This window comes from Salmo salar, chromosome ssa11 (genome assembly GCF_905237065.1).
Source record: "Salmo salar chromosome ssa11, Ssal_v3.1, whole genome shotgun sequence".
NCBI lineage: Eukaryota > Metazoa > Chordata > Actinopteri > Salmoniformes > Salmonidae > Salmo > Salmo salar.
The window spans coordinates 5770536-5785835 of NC_059452.1; the positions used below are offsets into that span (position 1 = coordinate 5770536).

Consider the following 15300-nt stretch of genomic DNA (forward strand, 5'->3'; position numbering starts at 1 on the left):
TCGGGTACGTTTTTTATCCGGCCGTGTCAATACTGCCCCCTAGCCCTAACAGGTTAAACAAATCAAAATATGTTTAACGTTTTCGTTCTTCAAAGTAGCCACCCTTTGCCTTGATGACAGCTTTGCACACTCTTGGCATTTTCTCAGCCAGCTTCATGATCAATGCGTTTCCAAAAGCCTTGACGGAGTTCCCAACTACGCTGAGCATCCCGAACCATCTCAATTGGTTTGAGGTCGGGTGATTGTGGAGGCCAGGTCATCTGATGTTGCACTCCATCACTCTTCTTCTTGGAGAAAATAGCCCTTACAAAGCCTGGAGGTGTGTTTTGGGTCATTTTCCTGTTGAAAAATAAATGATAGTCCCACTAAGCGCAAACCAGATGGGATGGCGTATAGCTGCAGAATGCCGTGATAGCCATGCTGGTTAATTGTGCCTTGAATTCTAAATAAATCACTGACAGTGTTAACAGCAAAGCACCCCCACACCATCATACCTCCTCCTCCATGCTTCACGTTGGAAACCACACATGCGGAGATCATCCATTCACCTACTCCGCGTCTCACAAAGACACAGTGGTTGGAACCAAAAATCTTAAATTTGGACTCTTCAGACTAAAGGACAGATTTCCAATGGTCTAATTCCCATTGCTCAAGTTTCTTGGCCCAAACAAGTCTCTTCTTCTAATTGGTGTCCTTTCGTAGTGATTTCTTTGAAGCTATTCGACCATGAAGGCCTTATTCACGCAGTCTCCACTGAGGAGTTGATGTTGAGATGTGTCTGTTGCTTGAACTCTGTGAAGCACTTATTTGGGCTGCAATCTAAGGTGCAGTTAACACTAATGAACATATCCTCTGCAGCAGAGTTAACTCTGGGTCTTCCTTTCCTGTGGCGGTCCCCATGAGAGCCAGTTTCATGATACTGGTTGATGGTTTTTGCGTCTGCACTTGAAGAAACTTTCAAAGTTCGTAAAATTTTCTGAATTGACTGATCTTCATGTCTAAAAGTAATGATGGACTGTCCTTTCTCTTTGCTTATTCGAGCTGTTCTTGACATAATTTGGAATTGGTCTTTTACCAAATAGGGCTATCTTCTGTGTACCATCCCAACCTTGTCACTACACAATTGATTGGCTCAAACACATTTCACATATTAACTTTTAACTATTGCATTCTAGTTGACTACCTCATGAAGCTGGTTGAGAGAATGCTTTGATTGTGCAAAGCAGTTATCAAGGTAAAGGGTGTTTACTTTGAATAATATAAAATATAAATTATATTTTGATTTGTTTAACTCTTTTTTGGTTGCTACATGATTCCATATGTGTTATTTCATAGTTTTGATGTCTTCACTATTATTCTACAATGTTGAAAATAGTAAAAATAAAGAAAAACCCTGGAATGAGTAGGTGTGTCCAAACTTTTGACTGGTACTGTAGGTGTATACACTTCCCTTCATCAAAATACAGCAAACAGAGAGCTTAAAGGGGAAATTTGGACATAACATTTAGGAAGTTGCCCTTATCACTCCTCTTTATTTTTAACTATTAGTCGTGTGAGTTAGCTGGAGCTTGTAATGGCTGTTTAACCTTATACTGCATTGGGCTAAAACAGGGTTCCACAGAGTGTTTCTTGGTAGTCTTAAACAAATCTACTTTGAAACAAAAGTATACACCTCACACACATGGTTATGGGCTTAAAAAAAGGCGACACCAGTTCCATGTGAAATATAGAGTTGAAATGTATTACAGTTTGTGTTTGCATCCCATTATTACACTTTATATATATCACAGAAGACTGAAATATAACAAAACCGTTTGACATAGAAACACTGGATTTTCGGCCGCTTTCAACTTTGTGGCAACAGTTTGGGGAAGGGCCCTTTCCTGTTTCAGCATGACAATGCCCCCGTGCACAATGTGAGGTCCATACAGAAATGTTTTGTCCAGATCGGTGTGGAATAACTTGACTGGCCTGCACAGAGCTCTGACCTCAACCCCGTTGAACACCTTTGGGATGAATTGGAACGCCGACTCCGAGCCAGGCCTAATCGCCCAACATCAGTGCCCACATCACGTAACTCAGTCAAGTAGTAAAATCAGAACAGCACGGAGTTGTCACGCCTGCTCCCGCTCTCCCTTCGCGCGCCAGGCTCCCCAGCATTGCACACTCCTGCCACCATCAGTACGCACACATTGCATTCTCAAACACATGCTAACACACACACATAGACATACATTTTAATGTTGTTTTTCTGCTGTATTATTGATTTTGAATTGTAGATATGTTATGGTAGAGTAGTACATCATAGTATGTTGTGTTATGTATTATTGTATGTAATTGCGATTGGACCACAGAAAGAGTAGCTGCTGCTGCCGGTATCCGGAATAAATAAAATATAAAGCATAGTGCACTACTTTTCACCATGGTCAAAAGTAGTGCACTATGTAGGAAACAAACCCAGTTGGTGTAATGCCTGGAAGGGGGTGACTTTGAAGTAAATTTGAAATAGAGAGGTGTCTAAGGACTGTTTTTTAGAGAGGAGAGCCTGAGTTCTCTCCCTTTCTTTGTGAATCTGTGTATATCCCTGTCTCTATGCATTTACATTCATGTTGTGGGTAATGTGCCTTTATTCTGTAGTAGTGTGTTTCTCTTTTTGCAAGTGTCGAGGATCAGTCTAAAATATAATTATCCTTCTGCTACAAGGATGCAAGCACACTAATTTACTCAAACAACCTACTAACATACTGTACATTTAATATTAAACAATTTGCATTGCACCCTAACTCTTCCAGGTCATATTCAAAAAGGTTCTGTGTTTATCTTTTGCATTTGTGCTTTTCTATATGCTACGAAAGTCAATAATTTATTGACATCATGTAATTATTGGAAACAACCTATCGCTAACATGCTAATTCTAATCAAATGTTATTTGCCCCTGAGGGGTTAAATAAAGTTGTATTGATTTGAATTGCTTGAATGTGTGTATTTGGGTTGTGTTTGCAGAATGGGCTGATGGTGAGAGTGACAGAGAACTGTCCGGAGATCAACTGCACCCTCAAGGAACAGATCCTACCTGACAACAGGTGCTGCAATGTCTGCAAAGGTTGGTCCTTCACCTATAAAGTCGCTTGCTATTGTTTCAGTCCTCAGTCCCTCTCCCCTTGCAGTATCTCATTGGCCGAGCTATCATATTCCGCTGCCCAACATTTAATGAGTCTGAATCATTCCTAATAGCCGTCTATCATTGGTTCCAACCTTTACAACTTGTAAGGGAGCATGGAGAAGCTAACAGAGCCAATCCCTGCCTGCTGCTTGTTTGAGGGGAGCCAATTTCTCTGTCCCAAATGGCTCCATATTCCCTATGTAGCACACTTATACTGTATAGTACATAACTTTTTATCAGGGCCCATACGGCTCTGGTGCATTTCCTTTTCTGTCTCCCTCATGGTGTCAGCCAAACTTCCACCTCTCAAGTTCTGATTCTTTATACATGTAACACCTCTTCTGAGAACGAGGGAGAGAAAGAGAGAATATGACAGAGAAAGAAAGAGAGAGGGATAAAGAAAGAAAAACATGTCAGAGAGAGACTTTTTGTCTTTCTTTAATGATACATCATCTTTTTATTAAAACCTCACCACCCACCCCCCTTTAAAAAACAAATATCCCCTGTGCTGCACACTCACCTTGCCCTCTACCCCACAATACAAAACATTTACATTTCCATTACATTTAAGTCATTTAGCAGACGCTCTTATCCAGAGCGACTTACAAATTGGTGCATTCACCTTATGATATGCAGTGGAACAACCACTTTACAATAGTGCTTCTAAATCTTTTAAGGGGGGGGGGGGTTAGAAGGATTACTTTATCCTATCCTAGGTATTCCTTAAAGAGGTGGGGTTTCAGGTGTCTCCGGAAGGTGGTGATTGACTCCGCTGTCCTGACGTCGTGAGGGAGCTTGTTCCACCATTGGGGTGCCAGGTTAAAGGGAGAACTTGCAAGTTCTCCCTTTGCTTTAACCTGGAAAAAACTGCCCAGGTCCCTATGTAATTCAGCTAAATTAGCCTGGAAGCCTACATTGCCTTGCCACCCACACCAGCTCTACCTCCACTTCATTGATACTACGCAGAAGTTCCCCTAATACTCTCCTAGCCTCTGAGGATGAGAGAGCTCTATACTGTTGACAGAAAAGCCACATTTGGACTTTTCCCATATCCCACCATTGATTCAAATACTCATACTCCTCTCTTCACTGCCCACACCTTTCCAAAAAAGTCTGGAAACCTGAGCAAAAAGTTGCATCTTGTAAGAACTTTACATTAAACTTCCAATAGGATGGCTGCCAAGGCCCTGGTGAAATAGACTGCAGAGCCATGGTTATGTGGTGATCCGAAAAACCCACCGGGAGAATGGTAGCGCCCAACAACCTATTGATCTGATTCCTGGACATGTAAAACCGATCTTGTCGGGCTGCACTGACCCTAGCCCCAAAGACCTTCATCCGTGTATACTGTCTTGTCTTGGGATGTCTAGTTCTCCAAACATCCACTAGGCCAATCTGCTCAATGATGTCCCTTAACACCCCCACTGAGCCTGAATAACGCTTTATATATTTAGTAAAATACATCGTACAGTTCCAGTCCCTGCCTAGCACCAGCGTCTCCTCAGGCACTACCTGTGAGAGTTCCTGTCTAAGACACCCAAACAGACGCCCCCTCTCTTTCCCTGTGTTAGGTGCGTACAAACATTCAAAGGACAAACACCCTGTTGTTAAATTCCGCTTTTACCACAAGCAGTCTACCCCTACACACCTTCTTTGAGGAGCAAACCTTTACTGCCAGACCCGGTGCAAAAAGGACTGCCACCACTGCACTAACATTTGTTCCATGGCTCAGCACACTTGCCCCTTTTCATCAGAGCCCCGAATCAACTTCCTTCACCACATCACTGTGTCTCCTGCAGAAACAACACCTGTGCTTTTTTTGTTTTGTATATTTACCCAACAGACTCTCTTTCCCGCATCTCTAATGCCATTTATATTAAGGGAGCCTATCTGAAAAGTCTCCATTAGAAGTGAGAGAAAAGCCAGCAAAGAAAGAGACCAATTGCAAAGCTCAAAAACCAGAGTGCCTCAACCTAAAACGTTTCCTGGGTGAGAGGATACCCTGCCCCTCCTTTTTCATAGCGTGTTGTACTGATCTTACGAACATTCCCAGATCGCAAAAGAAACTTCAAGATGAACCTTTTTCCCTTTAGTCTCATTCAGGAACCTTGACAGTTTCCTCACTGTGTAATTTGACCCTTCTGTGTGACATGCTGTAAGCTCTAGACCCATTGAGGAGGAGTATGAAAAGAAAGCCTCCTCATCATCCTCAGACTCACCTTCCTCCTCCTCATCTCCATCTCCCATCCTGACCACCTGTCCTTTCTCTCTTGTCAGGGCCTCCCCCCAGCACCAGGCAAAGTTTCCTTAGTGCCTTTGACCACACCAGCTTCTCCCCTTCTCCCCATTGTACTCTCATCATCCACTAGCATAACCTGACTAGGCCCAGCCTTATCTACACCACCATCCATGACATGACTAGACCAGTCTCAGCTACACCATAATCCATAACATGACTAGACCCAGCCTCAGCTACACCACCGCCCATAGCCTGACTAGACCCAGCTTCATCCACACCACCATCTCTAGCATGACTAGGCCCAGCCTCAGCTGCCTGCGCCTCATGACCCCTGCACATTGACCTCAATTTCCCCCACAGGTTTATGTGGCACACAAAGCTCTTATGCCCCAAATCCCCACACTCAAAGCACCGTAGACTCTGTGCTGGCAAACCTTCGCGTAGAGCACCTCCCAATGCCTCAATTTATAATGCACATTAAACTGTTGTTCATTGTTATTCAGAAACATGAACACTTGCCTCCGGAATGAAGCAACATGCTTATTAACCTCTTGGGGCTATGTGGGACGCTAGCGTGCCACCCGTGGTGCACCCTATCAACAGCAGGTGCATTTCAAGAGCGGCAAATTTGAAACCAAATAAATGTCAGAGAGTGGGACTGGCACTATTCATTACTGGGAATGAAGGGATAGATGGGTTCAGATCGAGAGAGAGGAAACAACTGAGTCATCTACTGTACGGCTCATTTTCTACCCCACTGTCAGCACCCTGTGTGATCTCAGTCAAAGCCAGACTGTTGAGTCAGAACTTTGTCCCCCTCTCTCCCAGGCTACGATTTCTGTGCAGAGGGACTCATTTGTGGGGAAAATTCGGAGTGTAAAAACCGGAATACCAGAGCAGAGTGTGAGTGCAAGAGCGGCTTTTCCTCCATCCACGGGGACTCAACATACTGTGAAGGTAGGCGGCTGTGAACTATTTGACTGGGTCTTTGGGTAGAAGACTCTGGATGGGTATATAATGGGTGGACTTAGAGCTTGTTTTGTGTATGTAGAAGATGTATTTCTTTATTGCAAAGAGGACTAGGAGTAGAGTGAAGTTGCCCCTACATGCTGATCTTGGGTAAGTTTAGCATTTTATCCCAATATAGTTAAGGTTAGGATTGGAGGAGGGGAAGCTCATCCTAGATCTGCACCTAGATTCCTGAATTATAGGGAATTATATGATCTCTATGGTTGAGTGGACATGTGGATATGTGAGATGCCTGGCCCATTCCATACAGTAGATGCCTGAAACAGAGCTTGGATCATGAGAGTTTCAACTACCTCTGTGTTTAGCAGGACATTTCAGAAGCCAAATGTATTTGTTCAGTATTTGTATTTATTTCAATTTATTAGGGATCCCCATTAGCTCTTCCTGGGGTCCAAACACATTAAAACACTTACAATACATATAAAACAAAATATAAAACAGTACATCATATAACATTATTACGCCACTACATATCTACAATACAAAATGTATAATACCACCATACAAAAATATTAAAATATATGTGTGTGTAGAGTGTGTGTGCTAGCGCTTGTGTGTGTATGTCTGTGTCTGTACCTTTGTTTCTGTTTCTTCACAGTCCCCACTATTCCATGAGGTTTATTTTTACCTGTTTTTTCAAATCTGATTCTACTGATTTCATCACTTACGTACCTGATGTGTAATAGAGTTCCGTGTAGTCATGGCTCTATGTAGTAGTGTGGACCTCCATTAGTCTGTTCTGGACTTGGGGATTTTGAAGAGACCTCTGGTATTATGTCTTGTGGGGTATGCATGGCTGTGTACTAGTACTTTTAACAGACAGCTCGGTACATTCAGCTTGTTACAAAAACATACAACACTTCTTACAAAAACAAGAGGTGATTAAGTCAATCTCCCTTCCACTTTGAGACATGAGAGATTGACATGCATGTCATTAATGTTAGCTCCCCGTGTACTTTTAAGGGCCAGCTGTGCTGCCCTGTTCTGAGCCAATTGTAATTTTCATAAGTCCCTCTTTGTGGAACCTGAGCACACTACTGAACAATAGTCCAGATGTGACAAAACAAGGCCTGTAGGACCTGCCTTGTTGATAGTGTTGTTAAGAAGGCAGATCAGCGCTTTATTATACACAGACTTCTCCCCATCTTAGCTACTGTTGTATCAATATGTTTTGACTATGACAGTTTACAGTCCAGGGTTACTCTAAGAAGTTTAGTCAACTCAACATGCTCAATTTCCATGTTATACATTACAATATTTAGTTGAGGTTTAGGGTTTAGTGAATGATTTGTCCCAAATACAATGCTTTTTATTTTATTCCTTGCCATCCATTCTGAAAAACTTCAGTTCTTTGTTAATTTTAGCTGTATATCTGTTTTTTCTGACGGCTATCCGTGCTTGGAAAATTGCTTTTTTTTTTTTGCTAAGGTGCTATCCTAAAATAATCGAATGTTTTGCTTTCACCATAAAGCCTTTTTGAAATCGGACAATGTGGTTGGATTAACGAGTAGAGTATCTTTAAAATACCGTATAATACTTCATTTAAATTTTGAGATTTTTTTTTTTTTAATTTCGCGCCGTGCTATCTCACTGGTTGTTGTCCAACCAATCCGTTAACGGGATTTTATCTCGAAGGGGTCCTCAAGACAGTCAACATAGGGTATGTCCCCAAACAATTTAGAATCCTCCAATCCTCTAAATGTAATTATTGGCGGAGAGCCATATAGATTGCAAAATAGTTGGGAAGAGATTTTTGATGGCACATGGTTTATGAATTGACATTTTCCGTGATCATTGCTATTCCTCTGTGTTGCACACATACTCCCAAAAAATGTATTTATTTTTTTGTTTCTACTTGATCAGAACAAGCTGTAACTGGACTGTAGCATATTACTTACTAAAAATGACATGATAAGCGCACATTTGTAAACTCTAAAAGTAATTAGAAAGGTAGATACAATTCATTTGTGACATTGTGTTTACAATAAAGAATGTAAACAAGATGTAAACAAGATGCTGTGTTTTTAGTGATGGACAGCTGGAGGCATTTTGAAAACAGGTTTTCAAACACTTGTTTTTCACTGTAGTACTGTTGTACAATGTTTTGTTTTGGCAGGACAATAGACTCTTTACAGCTTGGATACTGTAGGTGTGAAAATCCCCCAATTTGTAATGTATTCGATTAATTATTAAGAATGTCTCACCTCATGTTCAAGAATGGCCTTTTTCTCGCTGACTTTTAGCTATTTGAAAATTAAGTCATCTCCAAAATATTGTCATTTTTTAAACAAGCCATAGAAAGTTGGTTGCAATTTCAGTTTAATCCATCAGAAAAGACAGAACAAATAGTACAACAAATATTGTAGTTAAATTCAAATATACTAATTGATAAAAAATATATATATACATTTTTACCTTTAACAAGTGGAAGGGGGAAAGCGTAGCAGGCTGTGAATTCTTCAAATCTAGGATGGGCTGTTAGCAGGACAATATATATTGGTCATATTGGTCATGGCTCCCAAGTGGCGCAGTGGTCTAAGGTACTGCATCTCAGTGCAAAAGGCATCACTGCAGTCCCTGGTTTGAATCCAGGCTGTATCACATCTGACCGTGATTGGGAGTCCTATTGGGCGGTGCACAATTGGCCCAGAGTCGTCCTGGTTAGGGTTTGGCTGGGGTAGGCCGTCATTGTAAATAAGAATTTGTTCTTAACTGACTTGCCTAGTTAAATAACAAGTAAAGATGTGATCAATACATGTTGATGATTTCGATCCTGTGCTGTTTGTACATACTCTGGTAGGTTGACTGACAATCAGGTTGCAGGCACTGGTTACAGTTTTTTTCTTGAGTGGGCAGCTTGATGAGAGCCAGTCAATATTTAAATCACCCAGAAAATATACTGTACCTCTCTGTTGATATCACACACATTATCAAGCATTGCACGCATGTTGTCCAGATAGTGACTGTTAGCACTTGGTGGTCTATAGAAGCTTCCCACAAGAATGGGCTTAAGGTAAGGAAGATGAACCTACAGCAATATTATGTCAACAGTATTTAACATGAGATCGTCTCTAAGCTTTACAGGAATGTACAGTGGGGGAAAAAAGTATTTCATTCCCTGCTGATTTTGTACGTTTGCCCACTGACAAAGAAATGATCAGTCTATAATTTTAATAGTAGGTTTATTTGAACAGTGAGAGACAGAATAACAACAAAACAATCCAGAAAACCGTATGTCAAAAATGTTATAAAATGATTTGCATTTTAATGAGGGAAATAATTATTTGACCCCTCTGCAAAACATGACTTAGTACTTGGTGGCAAAACCCTTGTTGGCAATCACAGAGGTCAGACGTTTCTTGTAGTTGGTCACCAGGTTTGCACACATCTCAGGAGGGATTTTGTCCCACTCCTCTTTGCAGATCTTCTCCAAGTAATTAAGGTTTCGAGGCTAACGTTTGGCAACTCAAACCTTCAGCTCCCTCCACAGATTTTCTATGGGATTAAGGTCTGGAGACTGGCTAGGCCACTCCAGGACCTTAATGTGCTTCTTCTTGAGCCACTACTTTGTTGCCTTGGCCGTGTGTTTTGGGTCATTGTCATGCTGGAATACCCATCCACGACCCATTTTCAATGCCCTGGCTGAGGGAAGGAGGTTCTCACCCAAGATTTGACGGCACATGGCCCCGTCCTTTGATGCTGTGAAGTTGTCCTGTCCCCTTAGCAGAAAAACACCCCCAAAGCATACTGTTTCCACCTCCATGTTTGCCGGTGGAGATGGTGTTCTTGGGGTCATAGGCAGCATTCCTCCTCCTCCAAACACGGCGAGTTGAGTTGATGTCAAAGAGCTCCATTTTGGTCTCATCTGACCACAACACTTTCACCAGTTGTCCTCTGAGTCATTCAGACGTTCATTGGCAAACTTCAGACGGGCATATATATGTATTCTTGAGCAGGGGGACCTTGCGGGCGCTGCAGGATTTCAGTCCTTCACGGCGTAGTGTGTTACCAATTGTTTTCTTGGTGACTATGGTCCCAGCTGCCTTCAGATCATTGACAAGATCCTCCTGTGTAGTTCTGGGCTGATTCCTCACCGTTCTCATGATCATTGCAACTCCACGAGGTGAGATCTTGCATGGAGCCGCAGGCCGAGGGATATTGACAGTTCTTTTGTGTTTCTTCCATTTGCGAATAATTGCACCAACTGTTGTCACCTTCTCACCAAGCTGCTTGGCGATGGTCTTGTAGCCCATTCCAGCCTTGTGTAGGTCTACAATCTTGTCCCTGACATCCTTGGAGAGCTCTTTGGTCTTGGCCATGGTGAAGAGCTTGAAATCGATTGATTGATTGCTTCTGTGGACAGGTGTCTTTTTTACAGGTAACAAGCTGTGGTTAGGAGCACTCCCTTTAAGAGTGTGCTCCTAATCTCAGCTCGTTACTTGTATAAAAGACACCTGGGAGCCAGAAATCGTTCTGATTGAGAGGGGGTCAAATACTTATTTCCCTCATTAAAATGCAAATCAATTTATAACATTTCTGACATGCGTTTTTCAGGATATTTTTGTTGTTATTCTGTCTCTCACTGTTCAAATAAACCTACCATTAAAATTATAGACTGATCCTTTCTTTGTCAGTGGGCAAACGTACAAAATCAGCAGGGGATCAAATACTTTTTCCCCCCAATGTAGTTCTGAATACAGACCGCAACACCGCCCCCGTTGGCATTTCCCATAGAGCATATTTAGTTTTTTTGTTTCCAAAAAGTGTCAAAATTGTCAATAAAAGTTATGCGAATGAAGTGGCAGTAGTCTTTAAGCCATATAGATAGTCGTAAGAGCCGTTGTACCATTTCCCTCTTCCCCCTTCCCTTTCTCCTTCTGTATTGTGTCCTGTGATGCCATTTCTCTTTACCCCCCTCTCTCCCCCCTTCTGTATTGTGTCCTGGGATGCCATTTCCCTTTACCACCCTTCCTCCTTCTGTATTGTGTCCTGTGGTACAATTTCCCTTTACCCTCTTCCTTCCCTTCTTCTGTATTGTGTCCTGTGATGCCATTTCCATTTGCCACCCTCATTCCTTTCTTCTGTATTGTGCCCCTGTGTTGCTATTTCCCTTTACCCCACTGCGTCCTTCTTTATTGTGACCCTGTGGTGCCATTTCCTTTTTCTCACCTCCCTCCCTCCTTCTGTATTGTGTCATGTGTTGCCATTACCCTTTACCCCTCCCTCCCTACTTTTGTATTGTTTAATGTGGAGCCATCTTCCTTTACCCCATCCCTTTCTCCTTCTGTATTGTGTCCCTGTGTTGCCATTTCCCTTTCCCCCCCTCCCTTAATACTTATGTATTGTGTCCTGTAGTGCCATTTCCCTTCACACACCTCCCTCCCTCATTCTGTATTGTGTCCAGTGGTGCCATGTCCCTTTACCCTCTCCCTCCCTGCATTTAAACTGTTTCCTGTGTTGCCATTCCCTTTTACCCTCTCCCTCCTTCTGTATTGTGTCCTGTGGTACCATTTCCCTTTACCCCAATCCCACCCTCCTTCTATGTTATGAACCCATGGTGCCATTCCCTTTCCCCACTTCCCTCCATCATTCTGTATTGTTTCCTGTTGTGCCATTTCCCTTTGCCACCAGCCTTCCTAACGCATTGTCTCCTGTGGTACTATTTCCCTTCACCCCAATTCCCTCCCTCCTTCTGTACTGTGTTCTGTGATGGCATTTCCCATTAACCCCCCCTCCCTAATTCATGTTTCTGTGTACTGTGGTTACATTTCCCTTTGCCACCCTCCTTCCTTCTGTATTGGGTCCCTGTGATGCCATTTCCATTTACCCCACTCCCTCCTTCTTAACCTCTATGGGCTAGGTGGGACGCTAGCGTGCCACCCGTGGTGCACTCCATCAACAGCAGGTGCATTTTAAGAGCGGCAAATTTGAATCCAAATAAATGTCAAAATTCAAATTTTTCAAACATACAACTATTTTACACCCTTTGAAAGATAAACATCTCCTTAATCTAACCACGTTTTACGATTTCAAAAAGGTTTTACGGCGAAAGCATAAATTTAGAGTATGTTAGGACAGTACATTTACAAGAGTTGTGTGTAATGTTTTGTCAATTCAAAGACAGGGTCACCAAAACCATAAAACCAGCTAAAATGATGCACTAACCTTTTACAATCTCCATCAGATGACACTCCTAGGACATTATGTTAGACAATGCATGCATTTTTAGTTCTATCAAGTTCATATTTATATCCAAAAACAGCGTTTTACTATGGCATTGATGTTGAGGAAATCGTTTCCCTCCAATAACCGGCAGTCAAGTCAGCGTCAAAAATTAAATAATTAAAATTAGAAAACATTGGTAAAATATTATATTGTCATTTAAAGAATTATAGATTTACATCTCTTGAACGCAATCAACTTGCCAGATTTAAAAATAACCTTACTGGGAAATCACACTTTGCAATAATCTGAGCACTGCGCCCAGAAAAATACGCGTTGCGATACAGACTAGACGTCATGTTGGGGAGATCTAAAATCGAAAATACTATGTAAATAATCCATTACCTTTGATTCTCTTCATCAGATGTCACTTCCAGGTATCACAGGTCCATAACGAATGTAGTTTTGTTCAAAAAAGCTCATCATTTATGTCCAAAAATCTCCGTCTTGTTAGCACATGATCTAAGCCAGCCGGACTTCTCGTCATGAACGAGGGGAAAAAATATATTTACGTTCGTTCAAACATGTCAAACGTTGTATAGCATAAATCATTAGGGCCTTTTTTAACCAGAACATGAATAATATTCAAGGTGGACGAATACATACTCTTTTATAACGTATTGGAACGAGGGTACCCAACATGAACTCGCGCGCCAGGTGTCTAATGGGACATCATCGTTCCATGGCTCTTGTTCGGTCAGATCTCCCTCCAGAAGACTCAAAACACTTTGTAAAGGCTGGTGACATCTAGTGGAAGCAATAGGAAGTGCCAAAATATTCCTCAGCCCCTGTGTTTTTCAATGGGATAGGTTTAAAGGTAATACAACACATCAGGTATCCACTTCCTGTCAGAAAATGTCTTAGGGTTTTGCCTGCCAAATGAGTTCTGTTATACTCACAGACACCATTCAAACAGTTTTAGAAACTTTAGAGTGTTTTCTATCCATATATAATAAGTATATGCATATTCTAGTTACTGGGTAGGATTAGTAACCAGATTAAATCGGGTACATTTTTTTTATCCAGACGTGCAAATGCTGCCCCCTAGCCCTAACAGGTTAATCTATAATTCTTTGAATAACAGTTGAATATTTTATCAACATTTATAATGAGTATTTTTGGAAATTGTTGTGCTGATTCACCGGATGTTTTGGGGGAAATACATTTTCTGAACATCACGCGCCAATTTAAAATGCTGTTTTTGGATATAAATATGAATTTGATAGAACAAAAAATGCATGTATTGTCTAACATAATGTCCTAGTAGTGTCATCTGATGAAGATTGTCAAAGGTTAGTGCATAATTTTAGCTGGTTTTCTGCTTTTGGTGACGCCTGTCCTTGCATTGAAAATGGCTGTGTGTAATATTTTGTCTTAGTACTGTCCTAACATAATCTAACTTTATGCTTTCGCCGTAAAGTCTCTTTGAAATCGGACAATGTGGTTGGATTAAGGAGATGTTTATCTTTCAAATGGTGTAAAATAGTTGATTGTTTGAGTAATTGAAATTATTAGATTTTTTCATTTTTGAAATTCGCGCCATGCTATCTTGTCAAGCAATCCCGTTACCGGGATCCTATCGCGAAAGAGTCCCCAACAGGTTAACAATGTCTATACTGTATTTCTGATCAATTTTATGTTATTTTAATGGACAATTCTTTTTTTTTTCTTTCAAAAACAAGGACATTTCTAAGTGACCCCAAACTTTTGAACGGTAGTGTGTGTATATATATATGTATATATTCTATCAGCATATTGATTGCACTGGGGTAATACTCTCGACCACTGCTACTCTAACTTCCGTGATGCATACAAAGCTCTCGACCGCCCTCCCTTCGGCAAATCCGACCACAATGTCATCTTGCTCCCTCCATCTTATAGGCAGAAACTCAAACAGGATGTACCAGTGACGAGAACCATTCCACGCTGGTCTGACTGGAAGCCATGCTTCAAGATTGTTTTGATCATGCAGACTGGAATATGTTCCGGTCAGCCTCAGAGAACAACATCGACCTATACGCTGACTTGGTGAGTGAATTTATAAAGAAGTGGAGATGTTGTACCCACTGTGAAAACTGAAAGCGCAAACCACCGCATTTAACCATAGAAAGAGGTCTGGAAATATGGCTGAATATAAACAGTCTAGTTATTCCCTCCGCAAGGCAATCAAACAAGCAAATTGCCGGTTACAGGGACAAGGTGGAGTCGCAATTGAACAGCTCAGTCATGAGACGTATGTGACAGGCTCTACAGCAAATCACGGACTACAAAAAGAAAATCAGCCACATCACGGATACCGACGTCACGCTTCCAGACAAACTAAACACCTTCTTTGCCCGCTTTGAGGATGATACAGTGCCACCCTCGCGGCTGCGCCCCCTCCTCTCCTCAGTGGCTGACGTGAGTAAAACATTTAAACGTGTTAACCCTCGCAAGGCTGCTGGCCCAGACAGCATCCCTCAGAGCATGGGCAGACCAGCTGGCTGGTGTGTTTACGGACATATTCAATCACTCCCTATCCCTGTCTGTTTTCCCCACATGCTTCAAGATGGCTACCATTGTTCCTGTACCCAAGAAGGTAAAGATAACTGAACTGTCATCATGAAGTGCTTTGAGAGGCTAGTCAAGGATCATATCTCCTCCACAT

General features: G+C 41.8%; 1 protein-coding gene across 1 annotated transcript in view; it reads left to right on the top strand.

The window, feature by feature from the left end:
- LOC106561902 (protein kinase C-binding protein NELL1) overlaps positions 1-15300 on the top strand; it is a 502584-nt gene that overhangs the window by 265274 nt on the left and 222010 nt on the right. The window contains exons 11-12 of the mRNA XM_014126233.1: positions 3004-3103; positions 6231-6359. Of these exons, the coding sequence (XP_013981708.1) occupies positions 3004-3103; positions 6231-6359 (229 nt within the window). The remainder of the gene's footprint in view (positions 1-3003; positions 3104-6230; positions 6360-15300) is intronic.